We start from the raw sequence: 24,660 nt of genomic DNA on the forward strand, positions 1-24,660 counted from the left end.
TATTAGGAAATTATCTTCTAGCAAAGAGATCATTCATTTCATAGCATAGGTGTGTATGCTGAACCAAGTCAACCAACTACTATGCTCTACCACTGCTTTATATTTTTTTCCCGTTAACAAAATCAGCCAACGCTTTATTTCTAGATGATTTATTCAAGTGAAATTTATTTGCATTATAGAAGTACATTCACTAATTTATGTAGTAAAATAATTCATAGAAAATCAAAGTTAAGAAAAATAGAATATATTTTATGGTCACAGTGATTATAATCTGACATATTGCGGGAAAATACAATGGCTTTGAAAGTGCTTCACAACTGAAAATACATGGTGGACATACAGTAAAATGCATGCACATTGTGCAACATGCATCCAATTCAGGCATGGCAATGAGACACAAATGCTGAATAGGAAGCTGGTCTTTTGTTATTTGACAAAAGGACCCGTTGATGATCAGGTCCACCTTTTTGGAGAAAGATCCTTCACATCACCCTTATCTGTTCTGGTGCTGTTGAAAACCAGGAAGCCATGCAGTATTTTAACCTTGGGTAAAAGGTCATTCAAGGCCCATTCATTGAGTTACACTTAACTGTACATATTTTACATGGAAGCAAGTTAATCAATTGATAATTGATACAGTATAATACTTTGTGCGAAGTAAGTTGCATCAAGAGTGAAAGTCTTTTAACACTCACTAACCTTACATGTGGTCCATATGACTAATGTGTTCTCCTACAGTACAGGTGTCGCTGTCTCTGAATGCTGCCTGAACATTTGTACATTGCTCATCGTCCATATTATTACAGTATGGTCAAACGTTTATTAACTCTTTGAGCCAGAGTTTTCTAAATCAGACGATTGTTTTGATTCTCCTTTATCCGACTCAGTAGTGTGTAATTCCTCCAGGGTTGAGTTTAAGTCGGCCCTGTTGGGCTGAGCATTAGAAGACTGGCACGCTGCTCCTTGTGTCCCGTTCATGCACACCACAGTCCCCTCTGATTTGCTGAAACCGAACAGCTTCCCGGGACTGAATGTCCTGTTGGGGGACTGTGCCCTCTCCTGGCCACAAGGGGGAGCTGATGATGTCACCGTCGACCCTGGCGATTCTCCAGCTGCCACTGCTGCCTCTTTTTTGGCCTCGGGCGACTTCAAGAACTTGAGGAATCCTGGGAGCTTTGCCTCGCCGCCCGTCGGGGACTGGGCCGGTGAGCGCGAGGAGCCGGAGGAAAACTTCCCCTGCAGAGGCATGATCTGCTTGAGCTTCATCACATTGTTGTTGCACAGCAGAGAGCTGGGTCTCTTGGGCTTGTCCCCGGCCTTGGTCCCTGTTGCTTTGTCATGGTGGTGCTGGTGCTGGGCGTCTGCCTTGTGGAGGTCACTCTCCTGCCGGGCCTCGGCCTGCAGCTCGGCCTGGCGCTGGAGCTCCTCCTCTTCACGCCGCCGTCTCAGCTGCTGCTGGAAGTGCTGCTGGGCCTGCTGCTCATGCTTCTAAACGGGGAGGCGCGTTAGAAAAGGGGAGGGAAGAGAAGGACAGGAAAAGACACAGCCAGACAGAGAAACAGAGGGTAAAACTGGATAAGTATATGAATGAATGAAGGAAGAGTTTATTTTCGTGTCATGCCACACAAGTAGCCCATCCTACACAGGATTACAAGACATTGATATAATACAACACAAAAAGTGTAGATCATACACAATCACAATTGTGACACCGTGGACAATAAAGATTTAACTAACTAACTAACTAACAATACACTATTTGTAAAACATGCAGCTCTGGATAAACAAACTAAATATATAATGACATATTTCTCTTAGCCCATAGCTTTTAAATAAATTCAGCAATAACGTACGTCGTAGGTTCTATTTTCAAATAGCCAAGCTAACATACCTGTGCCCCGCATATAATTAACTTATTTTACATCTACTTTCTTGAATAGCCTGTTATCACCTCTTAATTGTCTGAAATCATGGTTAAATTGATCATGAGTAAAAATTCATATGAGGTAGCAGTAGGAACAGCAGAGAGTAATAGTGCTGCTTGACTTCTCCCATTTCTCCCACGATTGTGCTTTTTTATCTTGTGAAAAGATCTATCTAAAGCCCCTTTTACACAGAGATTGCGGCATATTGACGGAAGAACATCACTCCAATATGCCGGCTTTGCTTGCTTCTGTGTTATTTACACAGAACTAAGCAACGCCGGCCTGCTGGCGCATCAGTAGCCACACAGCGTTCCGGAATGAAAGAGGTGCTTGTAAACAGCGTCAGGTGTGACGTAAACATTTAGTGCCGCGCCGGTCAGCTGCTTTACAACAACAACACTGGCCGGTGAATTGAGAGCAGAAGTGCTGGAGCTTGCAGTAAGAGGGCCGTATTTTACTGTCCCCACGATGTGCCGGTTGATATCGCTACGCGCTGAGTCCAACATCTCTGGAACTGTTAACCAAACTGTCAAAAATCACTCCGCTACTCACTGCTTCACCTCTGTGTCTGTGTGTGTGTTTGTGTGACAGGTTGGCTGTGAGCGAGTCTCTTTGTAAGGGCAGCGATCTGCCAATCAGACATACACATACACATACACACAGTGTGTGAAGTCACGTTACTGTAGACAGAAATAAAGTGTGGATATACGCTCAGACTTAGGATAATAATAGCGGCGGCGATCCGGTCGCAGCCTAGCTTAGCCTAGCCTAGCTTTCCCATTGTACAACTTCCCAGGGGAAGAAATAGACTCATAAACTCTGCAAAATGAAGCGTGAGGGTTTGGATTGAACAGCGGACCTTATGACCAGCTAGATTATACGCCGTTCCTTTTATTTGGTGATTTTTGGTTAATGTTAAACACGTCCTTCAACTGCTAACATGGTCGCATGTTTAGAACGTAGGCTATGGAACGTCAAACGCCCCCCTGTTCCGCAACAATAAGCTGGCCGCATTTATACAGAGAGGCGGAACTGATTGTGTCGGGAATCTTACTACCCCCCGAGGTAGTAAAATTCCCGGAACACTCTCTCGCACCTTTCTTCCCTCGTTCCACAACAGTCGCATTTATACAGCAGGGCGGAGGGCCGAAATTCCGGCATATTCCCGGCTTTCACTGGCTGTGTAAACAAGTGTGACAGATGTGATACTACACATTACGGACATATATATTCAAACACATGCAATTGCTCCTTACGGACAGTCAGAAAAGGCTGCACTTGTGTGCATTTTTGGTCAATGCACAAAAATAAAAAAGGGACACAAAAGGGGTTACGAATAGAGATATATGATATAAATTGTATAACAGTGAAGCCAGCAGTAAGCCTTGGGTTGGCCGAAGGTCTTTCAAGCTATGGTACAACTATACCTTGAAAGCTTCCCTTCGTCGGTACTCTAGCTTGGCCATCTCTTCTGCTACCCAGCCAGGGATATCAGGGATGGCCACATGGATGACGTGCTTTAGGAGGATTGCAAAGTGCTGTAAACAGCGGAGACCACAAAAGGGATAGGCTCAACAGACAGTTACATCAAGGCACAAACACATTCTGTGTGTTTTATTACAGAGAAAACATCACATCTCATACACGCCCCAAAAACTCTTGTGAGATTTTGTGTTCATATTCATGAACCTGTATATTTTTTTAAATATTTAGGAATAGTTACTTTTTTTTACCCAATTCACCTGTAGTCCAGCTTTACCCTACCAAACTCTTCATGAACAAACCTGAATTTACCATACAGAGAGCAGAGCATACCTCTAGAAGGACGATGGAGATGATGGTCATCTCGGGACTTAACCAGGGGAACAGACGCTGGAGCTGCCCACACTGGCCAATCAGGTAACAGTTAACTATGATGGCTATCAAGCCCATGGCCTCCATTGCAGTCTGATATTGACAGAAAGAAGAGAGAGAGAGAGATAGAGAGAGAGAGAGAGAGAGAGAGAGAGAGAGAGAGAGAGAGAGAGAGAGAGAGAGAGAATACACAGGCTGGTCTGATCAGATGCCCCCACTATGTACACCACTGACATTTTTCCAAAACAAAGCGCCCTGACCTGCCATTGTCCGATGTTCTCCACCCGCTGTCCAAAGGGTCTCTGTAGGCCGGTGCAAAGCTTCAGTGCGTCACTGCGGATCTCAATGATGTTGTTGATAAGGGCACACATGGCCGCCAGGGGAAATGCAGAGGAGAAGAGCACCACATAGCCAAACTGAATGAACATTTCCTGGTAGTCCTGAAGCGTGTCCTGTTGAGGAAACAATACTAGTATTTTCATTGACAAACTGTTGTGATGGTGAAACTGGATCTAGTTGATTTTGTAAGATGCAAGAAAAAAAGAAGCAAAATGAACATTTCAAGGGCCCCACCTCGTACGTCTGCATACAGCTCTCGATCTCAGCCTGCATCAGAGTGACTGTTTTGGGTTCTTCTGGTGGATCAATCCAGGACTTTTTATCCTCTTTCACTTCACCGCCACTCTTTCTTCTCCGGCAGAGAGACTCAGATTCCTTTGGAGAGAGGACACAGTGGTATTCTAATGCCTCGTTTCCACCGAGTAGAGCGGGTCGGGTCGGAGCGGTTCGGTCCGGGTAGTTTGGCTTTTCATTTGCCAAAAGTTGGGTAGGGTACGGTTTAAGCGCACCTAACCGCTCTGAGCCGCTCCCGATCTCAGTACTCCTCCGTAGGGGTACTAGCGGCCTGAAAGCGGGCCGAAAATGCATGAGAAGGCGGAGCTACACACTGCCGTCATTTGATTGGTCGAAAGAATCATTTCCGCCATGTGTAGATCTCGGCAAGAGTGAAGAGAGTCTTGTGTTTTGGCGAAAATGTGAGCACAGCTCTGTTTATTGTGTGGTGTTTTTCCTCGTCAATAAATTAATCAGTTGGTTACACTGTGTCCCATAGTCACGTAGCTGCTGCAGCCAGCACTGTTCGCTCACTGTCTCTATGAGTTGCGCCGAGCGGTCTCTGTGTGTTTACGCCATAGATAGTAGTAAAATACACGCTCACAACAACACGGGGGGAATACATAAAGAAGCGGCTGGTTTGAATCATCTCCGCCGTTTGTAGTCACCTCGGCTAGAGTGAAGAGAGTTTTGGCGAAAATGTGAGCGCGGCACTGTTTATTGTGTGGTGTTTTTCCTCGTCATTAAATGAATCAGTTGGCTACACTGTGTCCCACTGCTACGATGTCACGTAGCTGCCGCAGCCAGTGCTGTTCGCTCACTGTCTCTATCAGTTGCACCGAGCCGTCTCTGTGCTCACAACACGGGGGGAATAAATAAAGAAGCGGCTGGTTTGACCAAGCAAAAACAAGAGACCGCTGGCTTGACCACAGTTGTTCCCACAGCCCGATAGTTTGACCCACATTCTGGCGTCGGCTATCGCAGTCCAGCCTAAACCCCGCCCTACCAGTAAGGGTAGGGTCGGCGGTGGAAACAACACCGAGATTCTTAAAAGTGAGCTGTCCCGCTCTGAGCCGCTCCGATCCGACCCGCTCTACTCGGTGGAAACGAGGCATAATTGGTCTCCTGCTAAGGTCAACATTAGGGCGCACTCACACTAGTGCCGTTTGCCTGTTCCGTGCTCAGCACGATTCAGCACGATTCCCCCCCCTCCCCACTCCCCCCGCAGGCCCGTGCTCACACTGCTCGTGGCCTGGGCACACTTGCACCTTGCCTACGTCACCGTGCACGTTTAGGATTTGGAGCTTAGTCTACTTGTAGGCTATACGACTGTTTGTGAATATTTTCATCCGGCCAAATTTGCATCAAATATTCCACTTCCACATTAGAGCAACGAGAATCCTTAAGCTATTGTTTTTTTTTAAATGTAGTCTTGACGTAATAGGTCGCGGTGAACAGTCTCATATTTGTGCAGCACGCTGTTTATTATTAATATAACGGCCCGTCATCAGACCATATGTATCCGGATGGTTTTGTACACATCGATCGCTCCATCAAATCCAAGTCAGAACTTTTTGTATGGGCAGAGATCGTTTTTTTAAGTGTCTTTATAAAGTTTCTTGTTAAACCTTAGTGTAGGCTACTGTTTCCTTATCACCGGGCTGCGGTGTGTTGTTTTGGGTGCGTCTCCACCGCCATGCGTAAATGCAGTTATGACAGCTGACGGGAGGAAAAAGAAAAAAAATCATCTGACGAACGTGAGTAAACACGAAAACCTTTTTGCTGTGCTTTCTGAGCCGACCTAATTAGCTCTCTCCCTCTTTTATTAGCCCACACCTAGGCTTACACACACGTTAATTCTCACACATTATAGCTACAAGTCCAAGTGGTGGGCAATTCTGGTGCCGACTAGTAAGGCAGCGGACGTTAACGGACAATGCATCCTTAATAAATTCACGTCAGGAACGCCGCCTGTGCGCTTGCTTGTGCGCGTGTCATCTCATTAGCATCTGTACTTTGGCCACGGCACACCTCTCCCAGGTGTGCCGTGGCCAAGGGGCTGTTCCGTGCTGGAATACGGATGGCGTGGTCACACTAGCCAAACGTTCTAGACTTTAGTATGCTAATGAGCTTTGGCACGGGGCCGCGGCCCTAGTGTGAGTAGCCCCTTAGTCTCTTGTGACTAGTAAGATTTGTTGAATCCTACAGCTTTGGAGTGGACCACTTAAAATCATATCCATGAGTGTACTACCTAGATGAAGGAGATCAATCCCCACAGACATGATGTGACCCATACATAGGTCACCTATTATGCAATACAATTTTCAACCTGAAAATGAGTATAATATGTTACCTTTAATTCTAGCAAACAAGTCTAACCTAACTGGATAGAATGATAAGTATCTAAACACATAATGAGAGAGTAAGTGGAATGGATATGACGATTTTAGACAAAATTATTAAATGAAAATAACAAGCAGACCACGTACTTGAGCCAACGATTCGCAATCACTGTCCTCATCGCAACTGTCAAACTGGTTCATCCCTTCCTCCAACATGGTGGGGCTGTCCTCGCGGTAGCTGTCGTACACCGGCTGCGTTTCGGCGGCGACGTCCTGGTAGTCCACCTTTTCCGTGAAGCTGACTTTACGCTGCTTCAGATTACTGTCACTCATGTCCCACTCTTCCTCCGTCAGCCTGAACCCAGCTTTCAGATCCCCTCTTCTCTTGGGCTCTGGGTTGCCATTTGTGCTGTGACTGACGGGGATTCCTTTGGGACCCATGAAGGAATAGGCTGTCATCGATGCTTGGGCCTTTCCCAGAGCCAGGCGGCCATATTTCAGCATGATGGCTTGGAGTAGCTCCCACAATACCTTGGGGGTGAAGACACCCAGCTTGTTTTGCTCGTAGAGATAAGGCTGAAGGACCTCTTTGATGTTCTGGAGGAACTGGCGGAAGATCAGTAGAGTCGCCAGCATCTGTGAGTAGTATAAGGCACAACATCTGTTACCGTTACTGAATGTAAGTGGTGCAAAAGAGAATGCACATGCACAGTTAGAGATTAGTGGATATTCGTTTGATTGAAGGTACAAATTTAGTGCATTGCCTGCCATGATCCCAGGACTTTTACAACATCCAACATACATCCAACATGACAAAGTTAGACTGTGACGTTTGAGAAAAAAGAATAACACATACTCAACTTGAATTAATACATAGTAAATAGCTTATTCTGTGATTCTGTGGCCATTTGCCATACTCCTCTGTCTCTCCAATCATAGCTATACATCTGTAACTTGTCACAGCAGACCTGCAAAGCTTTGGGATTTTTCCACATGTTGTTACAGTGCGCTTGGGGGCTATAGCTAGAGTGATAACTGGTATTTTAATGTATTTGAAGGGTGGAGCTGTTTTCAAACCAAAAACACAAGGACGAAAGTGAAAGAAGTCGATTAAAGACTCTGTTTAACCACTCTGAGTGTTACACTCCCCAAAACACAGTGGGTATTCATCTAAAAAGTACTTTATCTTGTAACATAAAAATTCCAAAGAAGTTCCTAAGCTAATTACCCACAAGCTAAGTTAGTTACAGAATGATCTTAGCTGTGTCCTTACTATAGTAAACATTTTGGGATAAACTACACTGCAATGCATCACAAAATATTATATATGGATCATCAGCTGGGGAAGAGGCTGACTTTTTGCCCTACGGTTGCAGTTTGAGCCTCTACATTTGACCACAATATCACGTATATAGCCATTGAGTTCTTGTTTGAAAACAGTTCTACTGGAAACAACCCCTCAAAAGTCCTTCAGAGAAAGGACATTAGCTATGAAATGCAAATCAAAATTGATCATTGCCAGCTTCAGAAGAGAAATCTGCTTTAGTTAACCTATGTCTGAAATCAAGGACCAATTGTTTCGTAATTTGAGTGGTACATTTCGTGGCACAGTTGCCACTGTTATTTTTTGATTCTCCCAACAGTTGATGTCACCTCCTTAAGTCGCTCCATGTCCTTGAGGTAGAATCCAATGTAGAAAAGGCTAAGGTAAGAATTGATGAATTCAAACTGTGAAAACAAACACAGGGAGGAAACATTACAGGAAGTTAAACCATAACTTAAAGGAATACTTCACCCATACGGAACCGGCGTTCTATCATTACAAAATCGCTATTATAATATAATGAATTAGGTTTTTCTTCCCTCAGTCTTCCCCTACATTTTTACTAGTGTGATGTCACATTGGTAAAATGTAGGGTAAGACAGTGAGACCATAAACACTCTTTCTGCCTTTTCTCAGGCTAGGATGAACTGATTTAAAAAAGAAATTGCACATTTATCCTACATTGGATCTCAGAGTTCAATACACCTTCATATTCCCACCTGTGAAGTATGTCTTTAATCAAGATTAATTGTTTCTATTCCACCCCAAACAGAAGGGGAAGCATGACTTACAAAAACCATCTTGATGATAAGATTATTCTCGTAGGCACTCTGAAGTCTGTAGTTCTCTGGATGAGGAAGTAAACAAAAGAGAAGCATTTGTCAATGTGCATCTGCAGGACTGACTGTTTAACCTTTAAAGGTCAGCATGTAGTCAAAATCACTTTTTTTTCAAAATCAGTGAATATCTCCTAATGATCCAATACCTGTCCGTACCTTGAGTGCGCAGCAAAAAAAGTATGGTGTTAATACACAGCCTTAGTTCTGTTAACTGGTATGTAAACAAAGGGGCCCAACGTAGCTAGCAATAATCCCATTTATAGGGCCTAGGCTGTGCCTTAACACCGTCTTTTTTAGTGACAGCATATTCACACATTCTGACAAAAAGTGATTTTGACAAGAGGCATTCTCCGGAATCACTGACTCCACCTTAAACGGCCTCACATATCTCTAATAGAGCATAATATATAAACATACAGCATGAACAGGTATGGCTACCCTAAATTACAGTCATGGGCAAAGAGGTTCCATTTTATGAAGTAATTCCTCTCACAGAGATAATAATTCACTATTGCGGCAAGGTAGTTCATTATGCGCCTCTTACCCATGTCATTGAGCCAGTAGGCAATCTTCTTATACACCTCATCACATATGGTAACAGTAAGGGCCAGAAGAATCTTGGGGATGAATCTTGTGATACCAGGCAGCTCCTGAATCTCCATCACCCATTCCTGCAAGGTGCATGTTAAGCATGATGAATATTTAACAAGTCCTATTCATTCATACCTCTCTAATCACACAGCTATTTTTAACAGGCTATTAAATAACTATGAGCTGGCAGGAAGTATTTTTTGACTGTGCTTCTTTTAACCAGTTAGTAAGAATGATATAATTCACACATTCTCAGCCTAAATTGGACATATTTTTTTTCGTGGAAAATAATAAATTGTGACGCAGCTCTTTCTTTCTTGCTAAATAAATATATTAATACAATGTAATCCACATTTATCTGCCCCAGTCTTAATCAGTTCCATTTCCTTTAATTAAAACTTGCGTTCTGTGTTATCTGTTCAAACCTGCAGTTCCAGACAGAGGAGCATAGCGAGGAAGACAAAACAGAGACAGAGGATGCAGATGGGCAGGCTGACCAGCCATCTGAACAGAGCTCTCTTCCAGGGCGGGTAGTAAAACTCCTCACAGCCCGTAACGGGACTGCAGCGCTTCACTCCCTGCAGAGACAGCAGACAAAGGGAGAGTGTTAGAGACTTTTTTTTGATGTCACGATTGCAGTCAGTCAGCTTAACTGCAAAATGGATTGAAAAAGTTTGTGCAAAATCTGCTCAATAATAAGTGCTTCCAATGTTTCTGTTTTTTTGCTGTTGAGCTACAGGTTATTGTATGTATCTGTAACCCCATTAAAGTTATTCTGTTCCGACAACTTTCTATATCTACAGCCAAAAATTCAGATTGGACGTACAAAAAAAACAACATGCCCACATCAGTGATAGTCCAGTAATGAACGCGACACCAACTTCTCCTATCAGTATGTCAGATGATATGACGAGAGCACGTGTTGCTGTTGCCAGAAGTGCTCAGAGGGAAAAGATCTGCGCCCAACGTGGGGCTCGAACCCACGACCCTGAGATTAAGAGTCTCATGCTCTACCGACTGAGCTAAAGCTAGCCGGGCATATCTCACCCTTGTCTCACTCGTCGGATTTAACACCCCTCCCCCACATCCGTTAGTCGTGCACAACAGGAGACTGGGTGGGGTTTGAAGAGAGGCGGCCCCCCTTCTTTACTCTGTGAGCACGAGGAGTCGGAGATCACACTCCTCTCGTAAACATGATCTCATTTCAAGGTATTGTGTGCAAGTTCAGTCATTGGCAGAGTTGGGCAAGAGCTCACTGATACACTGCACACCCCGACTGACATACATTGCAACTTTGACTGAGGGTATAGTGGAACTGGTACATTTAAGTGAAAGAGTTTTAGTTGTGTAATGTCACTGTTGATACATTAAACTTTTTGGAGAAGTCTAGAGGGCTATCAACAGGTGACTGTGAGTGTTTTGGAAGTCAGTCTGAGCAACAAACAACAACAAAAAACACACCAATAAAATACTGCTGTTTTATCCATGCATGCTTCAACTTCATTACCAATCCTTACCCTGAACTGTGGCCTGGGCTCCTCTAAGGACTCTGTGGGGGTGTCGAGGGTGCCCCACCTGTATGCCAGCTCTGCCTCACGCCTCTTCCAGCGCTCCAGGAACAAGGTCGCCCACACAACATTGAAGAGGGCGAAAACCACACAGCAGATATCCTGGCTGGTCTGTGTGTCAGCAGGAATGAGAAGGCAAAACCTCATTAAAAATACATAAACTGTTCATGAGTGATCTTGCCCCGTGGTTTTATGTTGCCCAAGTCAGTGGCCAAAAATATCTCCTTTATCATACTTTGTGCTGCTTCAGCTTGTTGCTGTTGTTATCTTTAAGAAACAATGCAAAGAAAATAATACAATCTGTGTGTGTGAGGACAAGACAAAATCATTATCAGAACACACTTGAAGCGTGAAAGGTAAAGATTTTCAGTATTGTTTGAAAAGAAAGATGCTATAACAAATCCAGTACTAGATACAGGGTTCATGTACCTGGTCAGCCTCTGCAAGTATCCAGAGCAGAAAGCCGACGACGGCGGGGTAAAGCATGGAGTTGGTGTAGAAACCCAGCCAGGCAAAATACATGCCGATCTTCACTCCAAAGTAGTCGCAGATATCGTCTACAAATCGAGAGAAATCCTTAACAGCTGATATTGAGACGTTGAGAAGCATAATCAGTATGTCTCAAACAATTACATCAACAACACAGCTCATACAATTTGACAGCATAAATGAATGCAATTTGGTACTGACAGTCAGGTTTGCTGTAAACTGTCCCGCAAAAAAAGCTCTTTGAAATAGAAAAGCAATATTTACTACCCAGAGGCTGCCTTTCACAAACAGCCTGGACCCAAGACGTCATCAGCTGGTTGAGGATCCTCTGCTCATGGAGAGGGAACATTTGCTGGATCACCCCCCGAGCAACCAGCTCTGGAACTAAAGAGGACACACCATTAAACACAGTACATAAGGAGACATTTGGACGACACCACGTGATAAAATCCCCATCAAGATTAGGTTTTTAGAAATTGACAATGATTTTTTCTGCCTAAAAAGCCTCACATAAATGTTATGTTTACTGTACGTCTGCATTATTTCAAATGATTCGAATCCAACTTTGCATATAAAATCTACTGCACAAAGTAGTAAATCATTGGAACAGGATTGAAATATAATAACTAAATAAATTAGAGCATACTGATTGGTTGTCCTTCCAGGAAGTGAATGTTGTGAAGCACCTCCCCCTGCTTGGCACGGAGATTGTCCAGCCAATACTTTATGATACTCTGACGCTCCTGAAAAAAAAACATCACAAATATGGGGAGGGGAGAAAAAAAAAAGGTAACTCATTACAATTTAAGGCCTATTTTCATTCCTGAAATATAACTGATTATATAAATTATCTGCAATTGATAGAGAAAATGTATCTTGATTACCCCCCCACCTCCCCAAAGTAGCAACTATGTGTATGATAAACAACAACCCTGGCATCTGGCACACATGGCCCACAGCTTGGACTTCTAACCTGTGAGGTGAAGAAGCAGAGCTCGCTCTCTATGTTCTCATAGATGTTATCTTCCTCACAGGAAAAGCGCCGCATCCCGCCGCCATACTGTGGCTTGACGGCCTTGTGCATGCACATCTGCTCTGCTCCTCGCAGTAAGCTGATGGTGGAGAGAGAGAGGGAAAGTCAGCAGAGACAGGATTAAAACTGGTGGACCACAAACACTGTGTAGAGGCCGGACTGCAGATGTTTGCTAGATTAAGTACATAAGTGCATCAGACAGATGGATTGAGCACACAACAAACTGTAACACTCACAACCTAACAGGGTGATTTTGCAAAGTTAATCGCCCCGTAAGATAACAGCATGTCCTTCTTGCTAGATGTTTTTTTATTTCTTCCCCACTACTTCTATATTTAATCATCTTCATCTAATAAGCAAATGAGTGTATCTTCTACAATTTCAAACAAGTCCTTTAACTTGCCAAACTAGAGACAATTTTATTACAAAACAATACTTTCCTTAAATGTACTCCTTCTCCTCATCTGCTGTGGTGGAGAAATTGTTCATACACAAGCAGGTATACAATCACACATAAGCTGACAGACATAATGCATAGACTCTTCCCTTACTTTTATTAGGCATATTTATATTTACAAAGTTGTCTTCTTCTGCAGAATTGAATGTAGAGCTGTTGGCTTGGGCCATAAACGTTATCATCAAAGGCGCTTCCGATCAAATTTCAAGACTTGGGATGTGTTCACATCCTGCCTGATTGTCTCATCAGAGTACTATCCTGATTCACCGTCCATCAGGATAGTTCTTTTTCTACTCGCTTGCTTGTTCAATCTTTAAATAAATTTTTGCTTTGCTCATTGGTTGCCTGCCTGTCCTCTTCCAGTTTTCCCTGGTCGTGACGAGACGGTGTGGATCTGGTCCCCCCTCCAGTAACATCTGAGAATGGACCATCAACGCTGAAGATGTTGCAGTGGTTAAGGACGCCACCTGGAGACGTGGGATGTAATCCCGGCGATGGAAACCTTAGTTTTCCCTGGTGGAGACGAGACGGTGTGGATCCTCTGGCAGCTTCTGAAGTCTTCCTGCATCCACACTATTCGCACTGTACTTTAGTATTACCATGTAATCACCTGGTCAATGATCAAATTCCTTCGTGATTTTCTCTACTTATGACATCTATTGCAGTATGTCCGTCCTGGGAGAGGGATCCCTTACTTTGTCGACTCTCCCTGAGATTTCTCATTTTTTTTTAAAAATCCCGGTAAAGGGTTTATACTGGGAGTTTTTTCTCAGCTGAGCTAAGGGTGTAAGGGCAGGGTGTCATATTGTATCATATTGTATGAAATGTAAAGCCCACTGAGACAAATGTATTTGTGATTTTGGGCTATACAAATAAAACTGATTTGATTTGACTCTCTGCTTGTGTTGCTTCAGTCTAGCAATTTTGCGGCGCTCAAGTGAAATGCTACCAAAAACCTAGTGGAATAATATTGCATAATATCGCCATGCCTAACAACAACCTAACCAGTTCAGACAAAGATAGAAGCAGCCCACACATGTCAAGCACAGTTAGAGTGTGGGGTTTTTCAGATACTTACTTCTCAAATGTTGTAGTGATGAAGAAGGCGTGCGTCTGGGTGTGTTTCTGCTGTCGAACTTGAATGCTGACTTGTGGGATACCGACACGGATCTGATTCAGGAGCCACAGCATAGTGTGGTCATCTATTGTCTCTGCATGGAGGGAGAAACAATTGTTTAATTCCAAGTTTGATAGGATACTTTTAATCATATGGGCTACAGTCATTGATAGTGAATATGAGCATCAGAATACATTAAATACAGTTTGTGGGTCTAGATGTACTTTCATCCTGACAACGTTTGCAGGCATGGCAAGAAATGAGAGGTTTGCTGCTGTATTAAAAGCTTGGAACAAAGCCATCCTTCACCGTTCTGACACAAGTGCCAAGATGCAATCCAATTAAATCTCTGTCTTAATACTGTATATCACAAATACACAAACTTTTTCCACAGGTAGAGAGGACCAGCTATTTCCCAGCTTGATTACAGTCTGATTCCAGAGGTCTCAACCAACTACCGGTATATGTGACATATTCATTCGGTCTCAATTAATATATTTTGGATCGCTTAGCACAGCTGGATGCATTGACCAGAAGACTATGAAACATATTGTGGAGTTACTTTATGATCGACACATAATTATAGACATTCACGTTTATGACCAATTACAGTGCAGCAATTTATTTTGGGATAATGTAACGTTACCCCACTCTCGTCGACGAGATAGAGGCATTACACACAGCAAAACGAGTTGAATTTGGATTCTGGCAGTAGTACTGCATTTGACAATGCAGAAGGGTTAGTAATGTACACTGACTGTTACAGTCGGACTAAAAATGGGACAAAGTTATAATGTTATGTTAATAACAGCTATTACAATTTATGTTGAAGCTGTTTGCTGTTGATGCTGAAGTACTAAAGGTAGCTAAAGTGTGTCCACTGTAATATGTGTCAGTTGGTATGACAAACAGTACTATGTCATTTAGGTTGAATGTATACTGGTTTAATAGACAATTTAAAAAAGCAGTGCACTATGCAATTATCCATGGAGATCTGCTTTCAGAAGAAGCAGGAGAAATAAAACACTTCAGATCCAGCTATTCACGTGCCTTTCCGTGTTATTCAAACGGCCATTTAAACTAGAGCTGTTCTTTGCTCGCATTGCAGCAGGTTAGTTTTGGTTTTGCATTTAAATGTTGGTGAAAATACAATTCTCAAGTTTTAGATTTTTTAATTTATTAATCTTCGCAACTTTAAGCTTATTCGTAAAATATACAGCCCGATAAGAACTGTATCAAAGATCCTGAAGATACATGCCAAATTTACTATCTACTGTATGTTCCGAAAGAAAAACCTCAGTCACATGTGGGAGGATTGTGTGCAGGGATTGAAAAATACTGCTTAATGGAATGAAGCAACCCTCTATCCCTCTGTAGATAAAGCCCACTAAAGTTATGTTTGCATACAACATAAAAAAAATGGATGTGCCTTGAACATTGTATGTGTGTATAAACTAATCTGTAAGATCAAAACTCCAAAGTTAGTTTGCTTCCAATTCCCATCTTTTATGCCAACAACTGCGGCTTCCTCAAACATCACTGGGGAAAGGTCTACTCTATACAGATACGATTAATGGAGGAGATTTAATTGTCCCCCAGGGTCTATTTTGAGTCCAAAGTCCTGCGTCTGAGGGGCTGGTTGACCACCAAAGACATTTAAAGAGGATGCACTGTTCTTTAGACAGGGAGGGGATAGATAGAGGGATGAAGAAGGGGTGGGGTGGGGGGCAGGGGACAGCATACCTGGGAACGTCATCAGGATATCACAGTTCTCGGTGGGCACCATCTTCATCCAGGACTTCCGAGACATGATGTAGTGTCTGGCTTGCAGAAGGCGCTTCCCGAACAATTTGTCTAAAGGGAGAAAATGACAGCGGCGGAGTGAGGAGGTGAGGGGTAAGTTAAATTGGGGTTAATGAAGTTTAAAATGAATATGAAAGAGGGTCAGACAGAGAGATGGGGGTCAGGCAGATGGGGATATTTTCTCAAAAGGCTGATCAAGGACACATAGGACACAGGTTCGTTATAAGTCTCACTCTGCCTTTTCTGTCCTTGCCAATGTTTTGCTCTGTCACAGAGACAGCATGACAGATACGTATACAACAATTGTTCAGGGAGGCATAGGTCATGCGCCTTTAAGCAAATGCTTTAAGCTCTAAACAAATAGACGAGCTGGAAAGTAGGCGGTGTGTAAATATTAGCCCCTAAGTAGACTAGCTTTTCAAGTCGGTCTCTAAAAACCATTTGATCCCAAAGTCCCACTCCCGAAGTCCCACTCTCTGCCTCACGCAGCAGGCGCAATAGCCTCAGTGACCGACCAATATCTTTAATGTTCAATGAATCATGCTGTAACGCGCTCTTAATGCCTGTCTGTGATTCCGTGATGAGGATTTCACATTATGCAGCATATCTGCAATGATCCCATCTCCTACTTTTGGCAAGCCTTATCCTTCTCATTAATAGCCGTCGGTGTTGCTGTCTTGCCTCTGTAATAGCGTAACTTTTCAGATTGAATTGTGTGTCACTGTGTGTGTGTGTGTGTGTGTGTGTGTGTGTGTGTGTGTGTGCGTGTGTGTCATAATTATGCAATCCAAGCCTGACATTCTTTATTTCCCCCTTTGTCTCGCGTGTACGTTTCTGAATACTGCAGAGCGATCGTCTATCTGATTGGCACTGACACCTTTGCTCATTAAGGCCACCGCACTTTAGTAGATGTATCCGACATGCAAATCTCTCCTCCAGGAAGCGCCGATTTACCCATTCAGAGCAACATTAAAGCGATGTCTGACGAGATGAGTCCATCTACAGATGAGCTAGTGCATACTGGAGAACTAGAGTCGTAGAAGACCAGACACTTGTTTTTATTTTATTCGTTATGTAAACAGTAGTGCTAAATGCTTCACTACACTGAGCCACATAGGGTAGCCAAAATAGTTTTGTAATAGAATTTTTTTTTTAAGATAAAGTTTAATCATGATTCATGTTACAGAGTTTTGTTGTCAATTGTAATGATATAAAGCTGGGTCTCGCAGAATGATAACTGAAATGCAGTCCAAAACATGGAGCACATCGGCCAAATAGCTTGACATATTATTTGCCATGAATAAACATAACAAAAAAGGCTGATCTTGCACATAGAATCTAGATATTGATTTGGCTATATATACTGTTAATAAATGAAATCATAAATGTACTTGTCGTCCTAATGGAACTCATACTGACAGTTGTTACAACAACCAGTGACAACCAAAAGTTCAGGCGACCAATCAGCCTAACGACCACTATATTTAGGTAGTCACACTGTAATACCTGGGCAAAAATATCAGCAGTGAGCAAACCTGAAAAAAAGGCATTCATGTATGCAGCAAATTACCTTTGTTATAATACAGTTAATCATACTTTTTTTATATATATTATCTTTTGCTGAAACATAGATGTAGGTGTTGTTGGGGTAGTTGGCCTAATCAAGACCGTGAAGTGGTTAACCTAACTTGCGCTTAGAGAATAAACTAGGGCATGCATGTGTTAACCACAGAGACAATGCAAACACTTCATGAGGCGCACCATAGACTGTGAACTAACAGCTCCATCAACAGCTCTTTAACTAGGTGTAGTAATCTGTCCTAGAACAAACTTGTCATCATCAAAATCATCTTTTCGAGTTCCTGGAGCTCAGCTAAAGCCCCTTTGCAAAGCCATGAGAGGCAGGCTGTGAAAGTGCACTCTGTTTGTTGATCCTGTTCTGATGTGATAAATAATCATCAATGCTGGCACACGCCACAGTGGTGCAGAAAAAACTCAACCTTGGAGTCATATGAATGATGGCCAATCTAAAATAGTGTCATTTTAAATGCTATATCAGCCTTTGAATGTTTCAAGTTCATTTGTAAATTGTGTACGCCTTATAAATGAGGTGAAGATAAAACCAAAAGGTTCAAATCAGCTGGCTCACTACTGCCAGACCAACTGCAGTGCCATTTTTCAGGCTTGTAAAAGCTTATATGGTTATCATAGCCATATGACCAATTTCTACCATTGTACTGAGATGCTGGTTGGGGACATACAATTCAGGAATGTATTGGGCCCAAAGATGGACAGGGGCCAGGAACACTCTCAGAGCCCCCAGAGAAGAAAATAATAACAAGTAACCTGATAAACGTTATAAAACATTTTCAGCTCTGCTTCGTTATCCTTATCGTGCAGTTCCAGACGTTACCATAACACCAGTAATTTGCTTACTCACCACCAAGATAGTTCTCTTGTGAAATGCTCTTCAACACCTGAGACAGAGACGAACACAGCATACACCCGAACCTGTAACACAATCTTTACTCTCTTTGAAGTGTCTATGCTAGTGTGTAGCAGCAGCATGCACAGCCCGTCATGACATGCACAAGACTCCTGCTGTCTGCATGCACCTGTGGACAGCAGAAGCCATACTCTTCCCGGGCCTGTATGCTGAATTGGAAATTGGGAATGCGCACTGTGTAGCGGGAAAAGAAAGTCGCACCTAAAATCCCAATCCACTACAATCAAAACACGATAACCCCTTTAGTCTCATCTGTGACTTCACTGCACCATATTTAATTAACCATGAACAATAGCCCAATCTCCTTAATCCCCATATTTTTTTTATATATGTATTTGTAAATGAACGCAAATAGGCCACTCCACTGTTCTGCTCGCAGGACACGGTATTTTACCACAGTATTTTAGCCATATTTTTCTGTGACACTCACCGAGCACTCCGGACGGCGTAAGGGGCGTTCGCTGCTGCTGCGGGTTGTTGGTCCTATCCTGCTGCTCGCTTGGCCCCGTCCTCTCCATCCTCTCCCCTCGAACTCTGTCGTTGTCGTCGACGTCTGCGGTGCTGCTGCTGCTACTGTTTACAGTAGCGTCGGTATCAGCTGCTCCGTTGCCCGCCGCCGCCTGCATGCTGCTGCTGCTGGTGGTGTGTGCATAAGTTGCCACCTCCCAGGTGGTGGTGACGGGACTGGAATGACTCTACTTTTATTGCATGTCCGATGCATGTAAAGGGGAAAGCCGTAGTGTATCTGATAGATGAGGAACAGGAGAAGGAGGAGGGGGAAGGAACATGATCATGACATTCACACGTTACGCGCACGAGTCGTGACAGGGCAGTGACGACAGAGTGTGTAGGGTCCGAGCACTTCGCAGCCTGCTGCAGCTCTATATACAATGGCAAGTGTCTGTGAGCTGCACAATGACAGCTGCAGGTGGGTCAGTCAGTACCCCATGCCTAGCATTGTAGGCTATACCACCATTGATCATATTAGTAGAGACTTGACCCGCATTTGCACGTCCTGTTACTGAGCATGGACTTGTTTAAGCTGGATTTGTTGTTATATTGTGATTTGTTAATAAAGATTAATGTAAACATTAAGATGCATTATCTTTTCCATTCATGGAAAAAATTTGAAGTAGGCTAATTGAAATTGCACAGTACCTACCTACACTGAATACATTGTAAGGCAGTGCAATATATATTTTTTACCCACTAAAAATTATATTTAATGACTCATTTAAAATGGTTCATGTATTACTTTTTACATTAAATAGTTGATGAGGGATTAGAATAGGTTATGTTGTTGGGCAGTCAATGGAAATGAAATGTGTTAGGCCTGCTGATTTCTGTCTGTTCCTTATGGGAGTTGAAATGTAAAGCTATTCTGCTTAGTTTGTGCAGGCAAATATACAGTATGTAAAATATTATATAGCTAGGATGTTATGTCAGTTTCGAGGCGTTTCTACCAAGCCAGGCTAGCTGTTTCCGTTCTTTTTGCCAAGCCAAGCTAGAACCACCTGGCTGTAGGTTCATATTTTACATGAATGTAACCGGGTGGTAAAGTTAATATCTTTATGAATATAACGCTTACAGATGTAGTACTTGGGAATGGGATTGCGGGTGGTTTGCAACGGGTAGTGTGGCCGTCTGGTCACAGGGTGGCAGTATTGAGTGTTTTATAGTGCTGCGCCCGATGCATCCTGGTCCCTTCTTCCATGTGTTTACCTTTGGACAGTGTTGGTCTTTTCCGTGAAGACGAGGTGTATCTCCATTGTTTGCGTTATAGAGTGGCTTATGGACATATGCTGCCGGTTGTTGCTGTATGGAACAGTTTTATAGCGATACCAGTGAGTATTTGTGTTGGATGGCCGTGTTTGCTTTAGATGTCCGGGGATTTTCGGAGCCAGTCGCCAACGTGGGCGTTCGCTTGCAATGAGATGTATGGCACCACGCGGTGTGTTTGTGAATCGCAGTATTGCTTAAAGCTCCCATATTATACACTTTTCGGTACTATTATACACCATATTATATGGTCTTAGTGGTCCCTAATACGTTTTTCTTTAATTGTTTGCTGAAAAAAACTTTCAGATAATTTATTGTACTATGCTGATGTTCAGCTAATCTCACAATGGCCTATTTTTTTAAAAGAGCTGCAGCTCCCCTCGTAAATATACAATCTTTGAGCTCCCCCCGCCCCCTGTCCGGAAGCGAAGCCAGATACGCCTCGCCCTCTGTCTGTCGGGGCCGTGGACCAATAAGAAATAGGGGTGTGGGCTGCACAGTGGAAGCTTCTGGCTTTCCAGTTTGTGAGGTCAGAAACGAGGAGAATTCTGACTGGAGTATATTGGGGGGGAGGGGTGGGGGTTTCAGAAAGGGGGAGAGTGAGAAAAGGAGAGATTGTTATTTTTTAAAATATTTTGGCAGTCTCTAGGCACACCGTGGACCCATGGATATGTTAGAACACATTTAAAAAGTGCATTTAGCATAATATGTGACCTTTAACAGTGTCTATCTTTTAGAGATAACGACTTGGGGGAAATAAGTCCGCTGGAAACTTCGGGAAGGGCTTGCCTTAGTTCAAGTTGCTGAAATGTAAGCGTTATAAGCCAATGTGTATGAGTCATTTACTGTTTACATTATTAAATGACCTGTTAATGTTTATAGTGGCAAAATGTGTATATAACATGTTATTTTATATTTCCTGTTTACAGTCATGCCACTGCCGTATTTGATAGGTTAGTATTTTATAGGCTAGTATTTAACTGTATTTTTCTATTGTAGTATTTACTTTATTAATTTATTTTATAATTCGGTCTCCTAGAGTTTAATTGAAGTGCAACTGTTGAGTACTGAAGGATAATAGTCTGTTTTAATTTAAGTGCAACTGTTGAGCACTGTAAGAATAAATAAAGTATTTTAAATTGAATTATTACACTCAGTCACAAGAATTTAAATACTGTGTTCCACAATAAATTAATGCTACAAAAACCCCAAATTCATTGTGTCCTGTGTGGCATCTAATTCCACGGGCTACATGAACGTGACAAGGATCTTCTCATCTAACTCTCTACAACTAAGTGAATAAGCATGTTCCCAAAAACTATTAATTTTTAAGTGAATTGTGTCGTGCCTCAATGGTTGAAAAAGCGCGCTAAAGTGCCCTCAAGAGTGGTGAAAACGAGGGGAAATGCCTTATTGACTGCCCTTTTCAAGTGCAAAACATGATTGGGTGCCCGTCTAGGGTACCCCTTCATACAATAAGTTATGATGATGTGCCCTCTAGAACAAGAGGACGTGCCTTCATTAGTGCCCTTTTGGTGCCCTTCTGCCCGTCTGGTGCCCCCATGGTTGAAAAAGTGTTGCTAAAGTGCCCTCTATGGTGGTGAAAACGAGAGAAAGTGCCTTATTGGCTGCCCTTTATACGTGAACAAAAGTGATTGAGTGCCCTAGGTTGCCCCTCCATACACTAGGCCTAAATGATTACTGTATGATGTGCCCTCTAGAGCAAGAATATGGCAAACCGAAAAAACATGTTGTGGTTAGCTAATGAGGTGCAGACATTCCTCTCTTTGGTAGCTGACGAACGGGGAATGCGAAAGAGGCGTTGCTTTCATGTGGCGTCGCTATGACAAACAGCTACATCGAGTGGTAGGCTACTTGAATCTCCACTGGATAACGAAGCAAAAAGCGGATTAAGAGTATGTCCGTACCCATAGGGGAAAAGCGCAATTAACGGCCAAGTTAGAAATTTTTTATATTTTCAGTTAGCATAATCCGTTTAAAATTTATATATTGTTTTTGGAGCGTTCAAGATGCGGACCTCATTCAAGTGTAGGTTATGTCATGCAAGAGAGACGATAATAGTCAGTTATCACCTCAACATGAAGGAAAACTTCCTTAAATTTTTCCGTAGCTGGCTGTCAGAGGTCAATTACTGTATGGTAGCAGAACATTGAATTTTCTCCAGTCTAATTTTTACTTAAATGTTAGTAAGGATGAAAGCAGCAAGGCATCCTCCCTTCTTTGGCTAAAATGTGAAAGTACACAATGATGTGAACAACTCATTTTGGTGTTTATAAAGTCGCTAGAATAAGGGGAAACAGTGTCTTTGAAACTAAATTTTTTCTGGGTGGGACCCCCAAACCCACCATTGCATTTTGGTTGTATGAGCCCAACCGTTTTTTTTTTTTTTTTTTTTACTTCTGCAAACAGTGTTAAGTGTTTCGTTACATTACATTTTATTTAGCTAACGCTTTTATCCAATGCGACTTCAATTAAGTGCATTCCACAATGAAGGTAAAAACTCAGAACAAGAATCACATAAGTACTATAGCTTCAAATAAAACAAACTACAATGTGCTACATGGGGATGTAACAAGTGCCCTGAACGGGGCCTTCATGGTAGCGCTTGCTAAGGTTAGGGGATAGGGCCTTCCAGGCAGCACTGCCTTTAAGGCTCCATTGGGGGAACAAAAAAAACCATTGAGTTAGAAAAGCCACTGTGTGCGCTGGTGGGTCCTGTGTTGTCCAGAATGTGCCCTTTTTATTTTTTCGCCCCTGCCCTTCAAACAGTCTGAGTCCGCCACTGAAAGAAAGTATACAAGGCAAATTCTCTAACCGAAAAATAGGCAAAATATCTTAAAGATCAACTATTATGAAAAATGCACCTTTTCATGGATTTTCAACATTAATATGGGTCCCCAGTGTGACCAATGACCAGAGACTCACAAAGTATGAGAAAAAACAACCCTATCTCTTTCTCTCCACCTTTCTGAAAACCTGTTTTTGATTGGGATTTTTTGAAAGGTGGCAAAAAGAGTAGATTCAACAATGGCACTGTGAGAAATAAAAAGTTTTTTTTGAACACTACACCATAAACTGATTTTTGTAGAAACCCACATTACAATTTCAACCTCTGACAGGTGGTGGGCTTCTTTGGGATCTGGGTGTTAAAGGTACAGTTGACAGCTCTGCTCACTTCGTAATACTGCCTTGAATGTTACTCCCACACACTGACACAATTCACTCAATAATGTCAGCCAGCCCTTATCCAAACCTCTTGTTTTTCAAAGCTGAAGAGCTTGGAGATTTAAATGAGTGTCAGCACCATATGGCACTGCATTTCTTCTATAACACATTTCCATCACCAATTTGAATAAAAACTCCTGTGTGGAATTGTTTTGGGCCACAGTGACACTCCTTTGTTCCTCCTTAGGATCAGATTTCACTGTCAAAGTCCAAGTCATGGACACATTCAGTGGTGTAGTCTACGTGATACGCAGGTATACGCAGTATACCCACTAAGAAAGCTCCAGCATTTCCGTATGCCCACTAAGAAATGCGAAATGACACGTAACAAATTCGATAGTGACAGAACTCAACTGTCATACTTTCATTCATAAATTCAACCTGTGTGCTGTGTCCCTGTGGAAGTCGCAACGGATTTGTAATAGATAAGCGGGACCAGGCATTACCCCACGGCCCGTTTCATTGCGAACGGTTGGGTAAAAGAAAGGGCGATGTCCAACCCGAAAATACTGGCAGCGCGACGCAACATTCAGCTCAGTAGTCCCCTCGGGAGACGCACACGGTGCTGTCGGAGCACACCAAAAGCGCGCAGGGACTTATTTTCTCCCAATGAGGAAAAAGTAATATTCTCAGTTTGCATAACCGGTCTGAAATTCATATTAACTTTTGCGAGCACTTCAAGATCGGATCATCAGTGCAGTTTTCATAGGTGGCGATTGATTCACCCCGTCAACTCATGCACTGAGTAACATGACAGAAAACCAGAGCCGGCCCGAGGCATAAGCGAACTAAGCGGTTGCCCCCCCCCCTAGTTTGTAGGATAGCCCCTTTTACACAGAGATTGCGGCATATTGACGGAACAACATCACTCCAATATGCCGGCTTTGCTTGCTTCTGTGTTATTTACACAGAACCAAGCAACGCCGGCCTGCTGGCGCATTAGTAGCTCCTTTTACACAGCGCTCCGGAATGAAAGAGGTGCTTGTAAACAGCGTCAGGTGTGACGTAAACATTTAGCGCCGCGCCGGTCAGCTGCTTTACAACAACAACACTGGCTGGTGAATTGAGAGCAGAAGTGCTGGAGCTTGCAGTAAGAGGGCCGTATTTTACTGTCCCCACTATGTGCCAGTTGATCTCGCTACGCGCTGAGTCCAACATCACTGGGACTGTCTGTC

At 43.0% G+C, this 24,660-nt stretch overlaps 1 protein-coding gene across 3 annotated transcripts; it reads right to left on the reverse strand.

Moving 5' to 3' along the window:
* Positions 1-205: 205 nt before the first annotated feature.
* On the reverse strand, positions 206-19,182 carry LOC307255111 (anoctamin-8-like). 3 transcript variants are annotated; one of them, XM_080033731.1, is made up of 18 exons: positions 18,891-19,182; positions 15,895-16,005; positions 14,113-14,245; positions 12,518-12,656; positions 12,191-12,287; positions 11,812-11,928; positions 11,485-11,612; positions 11,005-11,166; positions 9,913-10,065; positions 9,441-9,567; positions 8,849-8,904; positions 8,387-8,461; positions 6,881-7,369; positions 4,353-4,493; positions 4,040-4,231; positions 3,741-3,872; positions 3,353-3,463; positions 206-1,488 (listed from the first exon to the last, which is right to left on the reverse strand). In XM_080033731.1, exons 1-18 carry the CDS (start codon positions 19,084-19,086, stop codon positions 823-825), a joined length of 3,225 nt encoding a protein of 1,074 aa, XP_079889857.1. In that variant the 5' UTR covers positions 19,087-19,182; the 3' UTR covers positions 206-822. The 3 variants fall into 3 exon arrangements, with proteins under 3 accessions (XP_079889857.1, XP_079889858.1, XP_079889856.1); XM_080033732.1 differs by having other exon boundaries at positions 206-1,485; positions 11,809-11,928; XM_080033730.1 differs by having other exon boundaries at positions 11,809-11,928.
* Between the last annotated feature and the right edge of the window lie 5,478 nt (positions 19,183-24,660).

This window comes from Ammodytes marinus, assembly GCF_949987685.1.
Source record: "Ammodytes marinus genome assembly, chromosome: 9".
Classification (NCBI taxonomy): domain Eukaryota; kingdom Metazoa; phylum Chordata; class Actinopteri; order Uranoscopiformes; family Ammodytidae; genus Ammodytes; species Ammodytes marinus.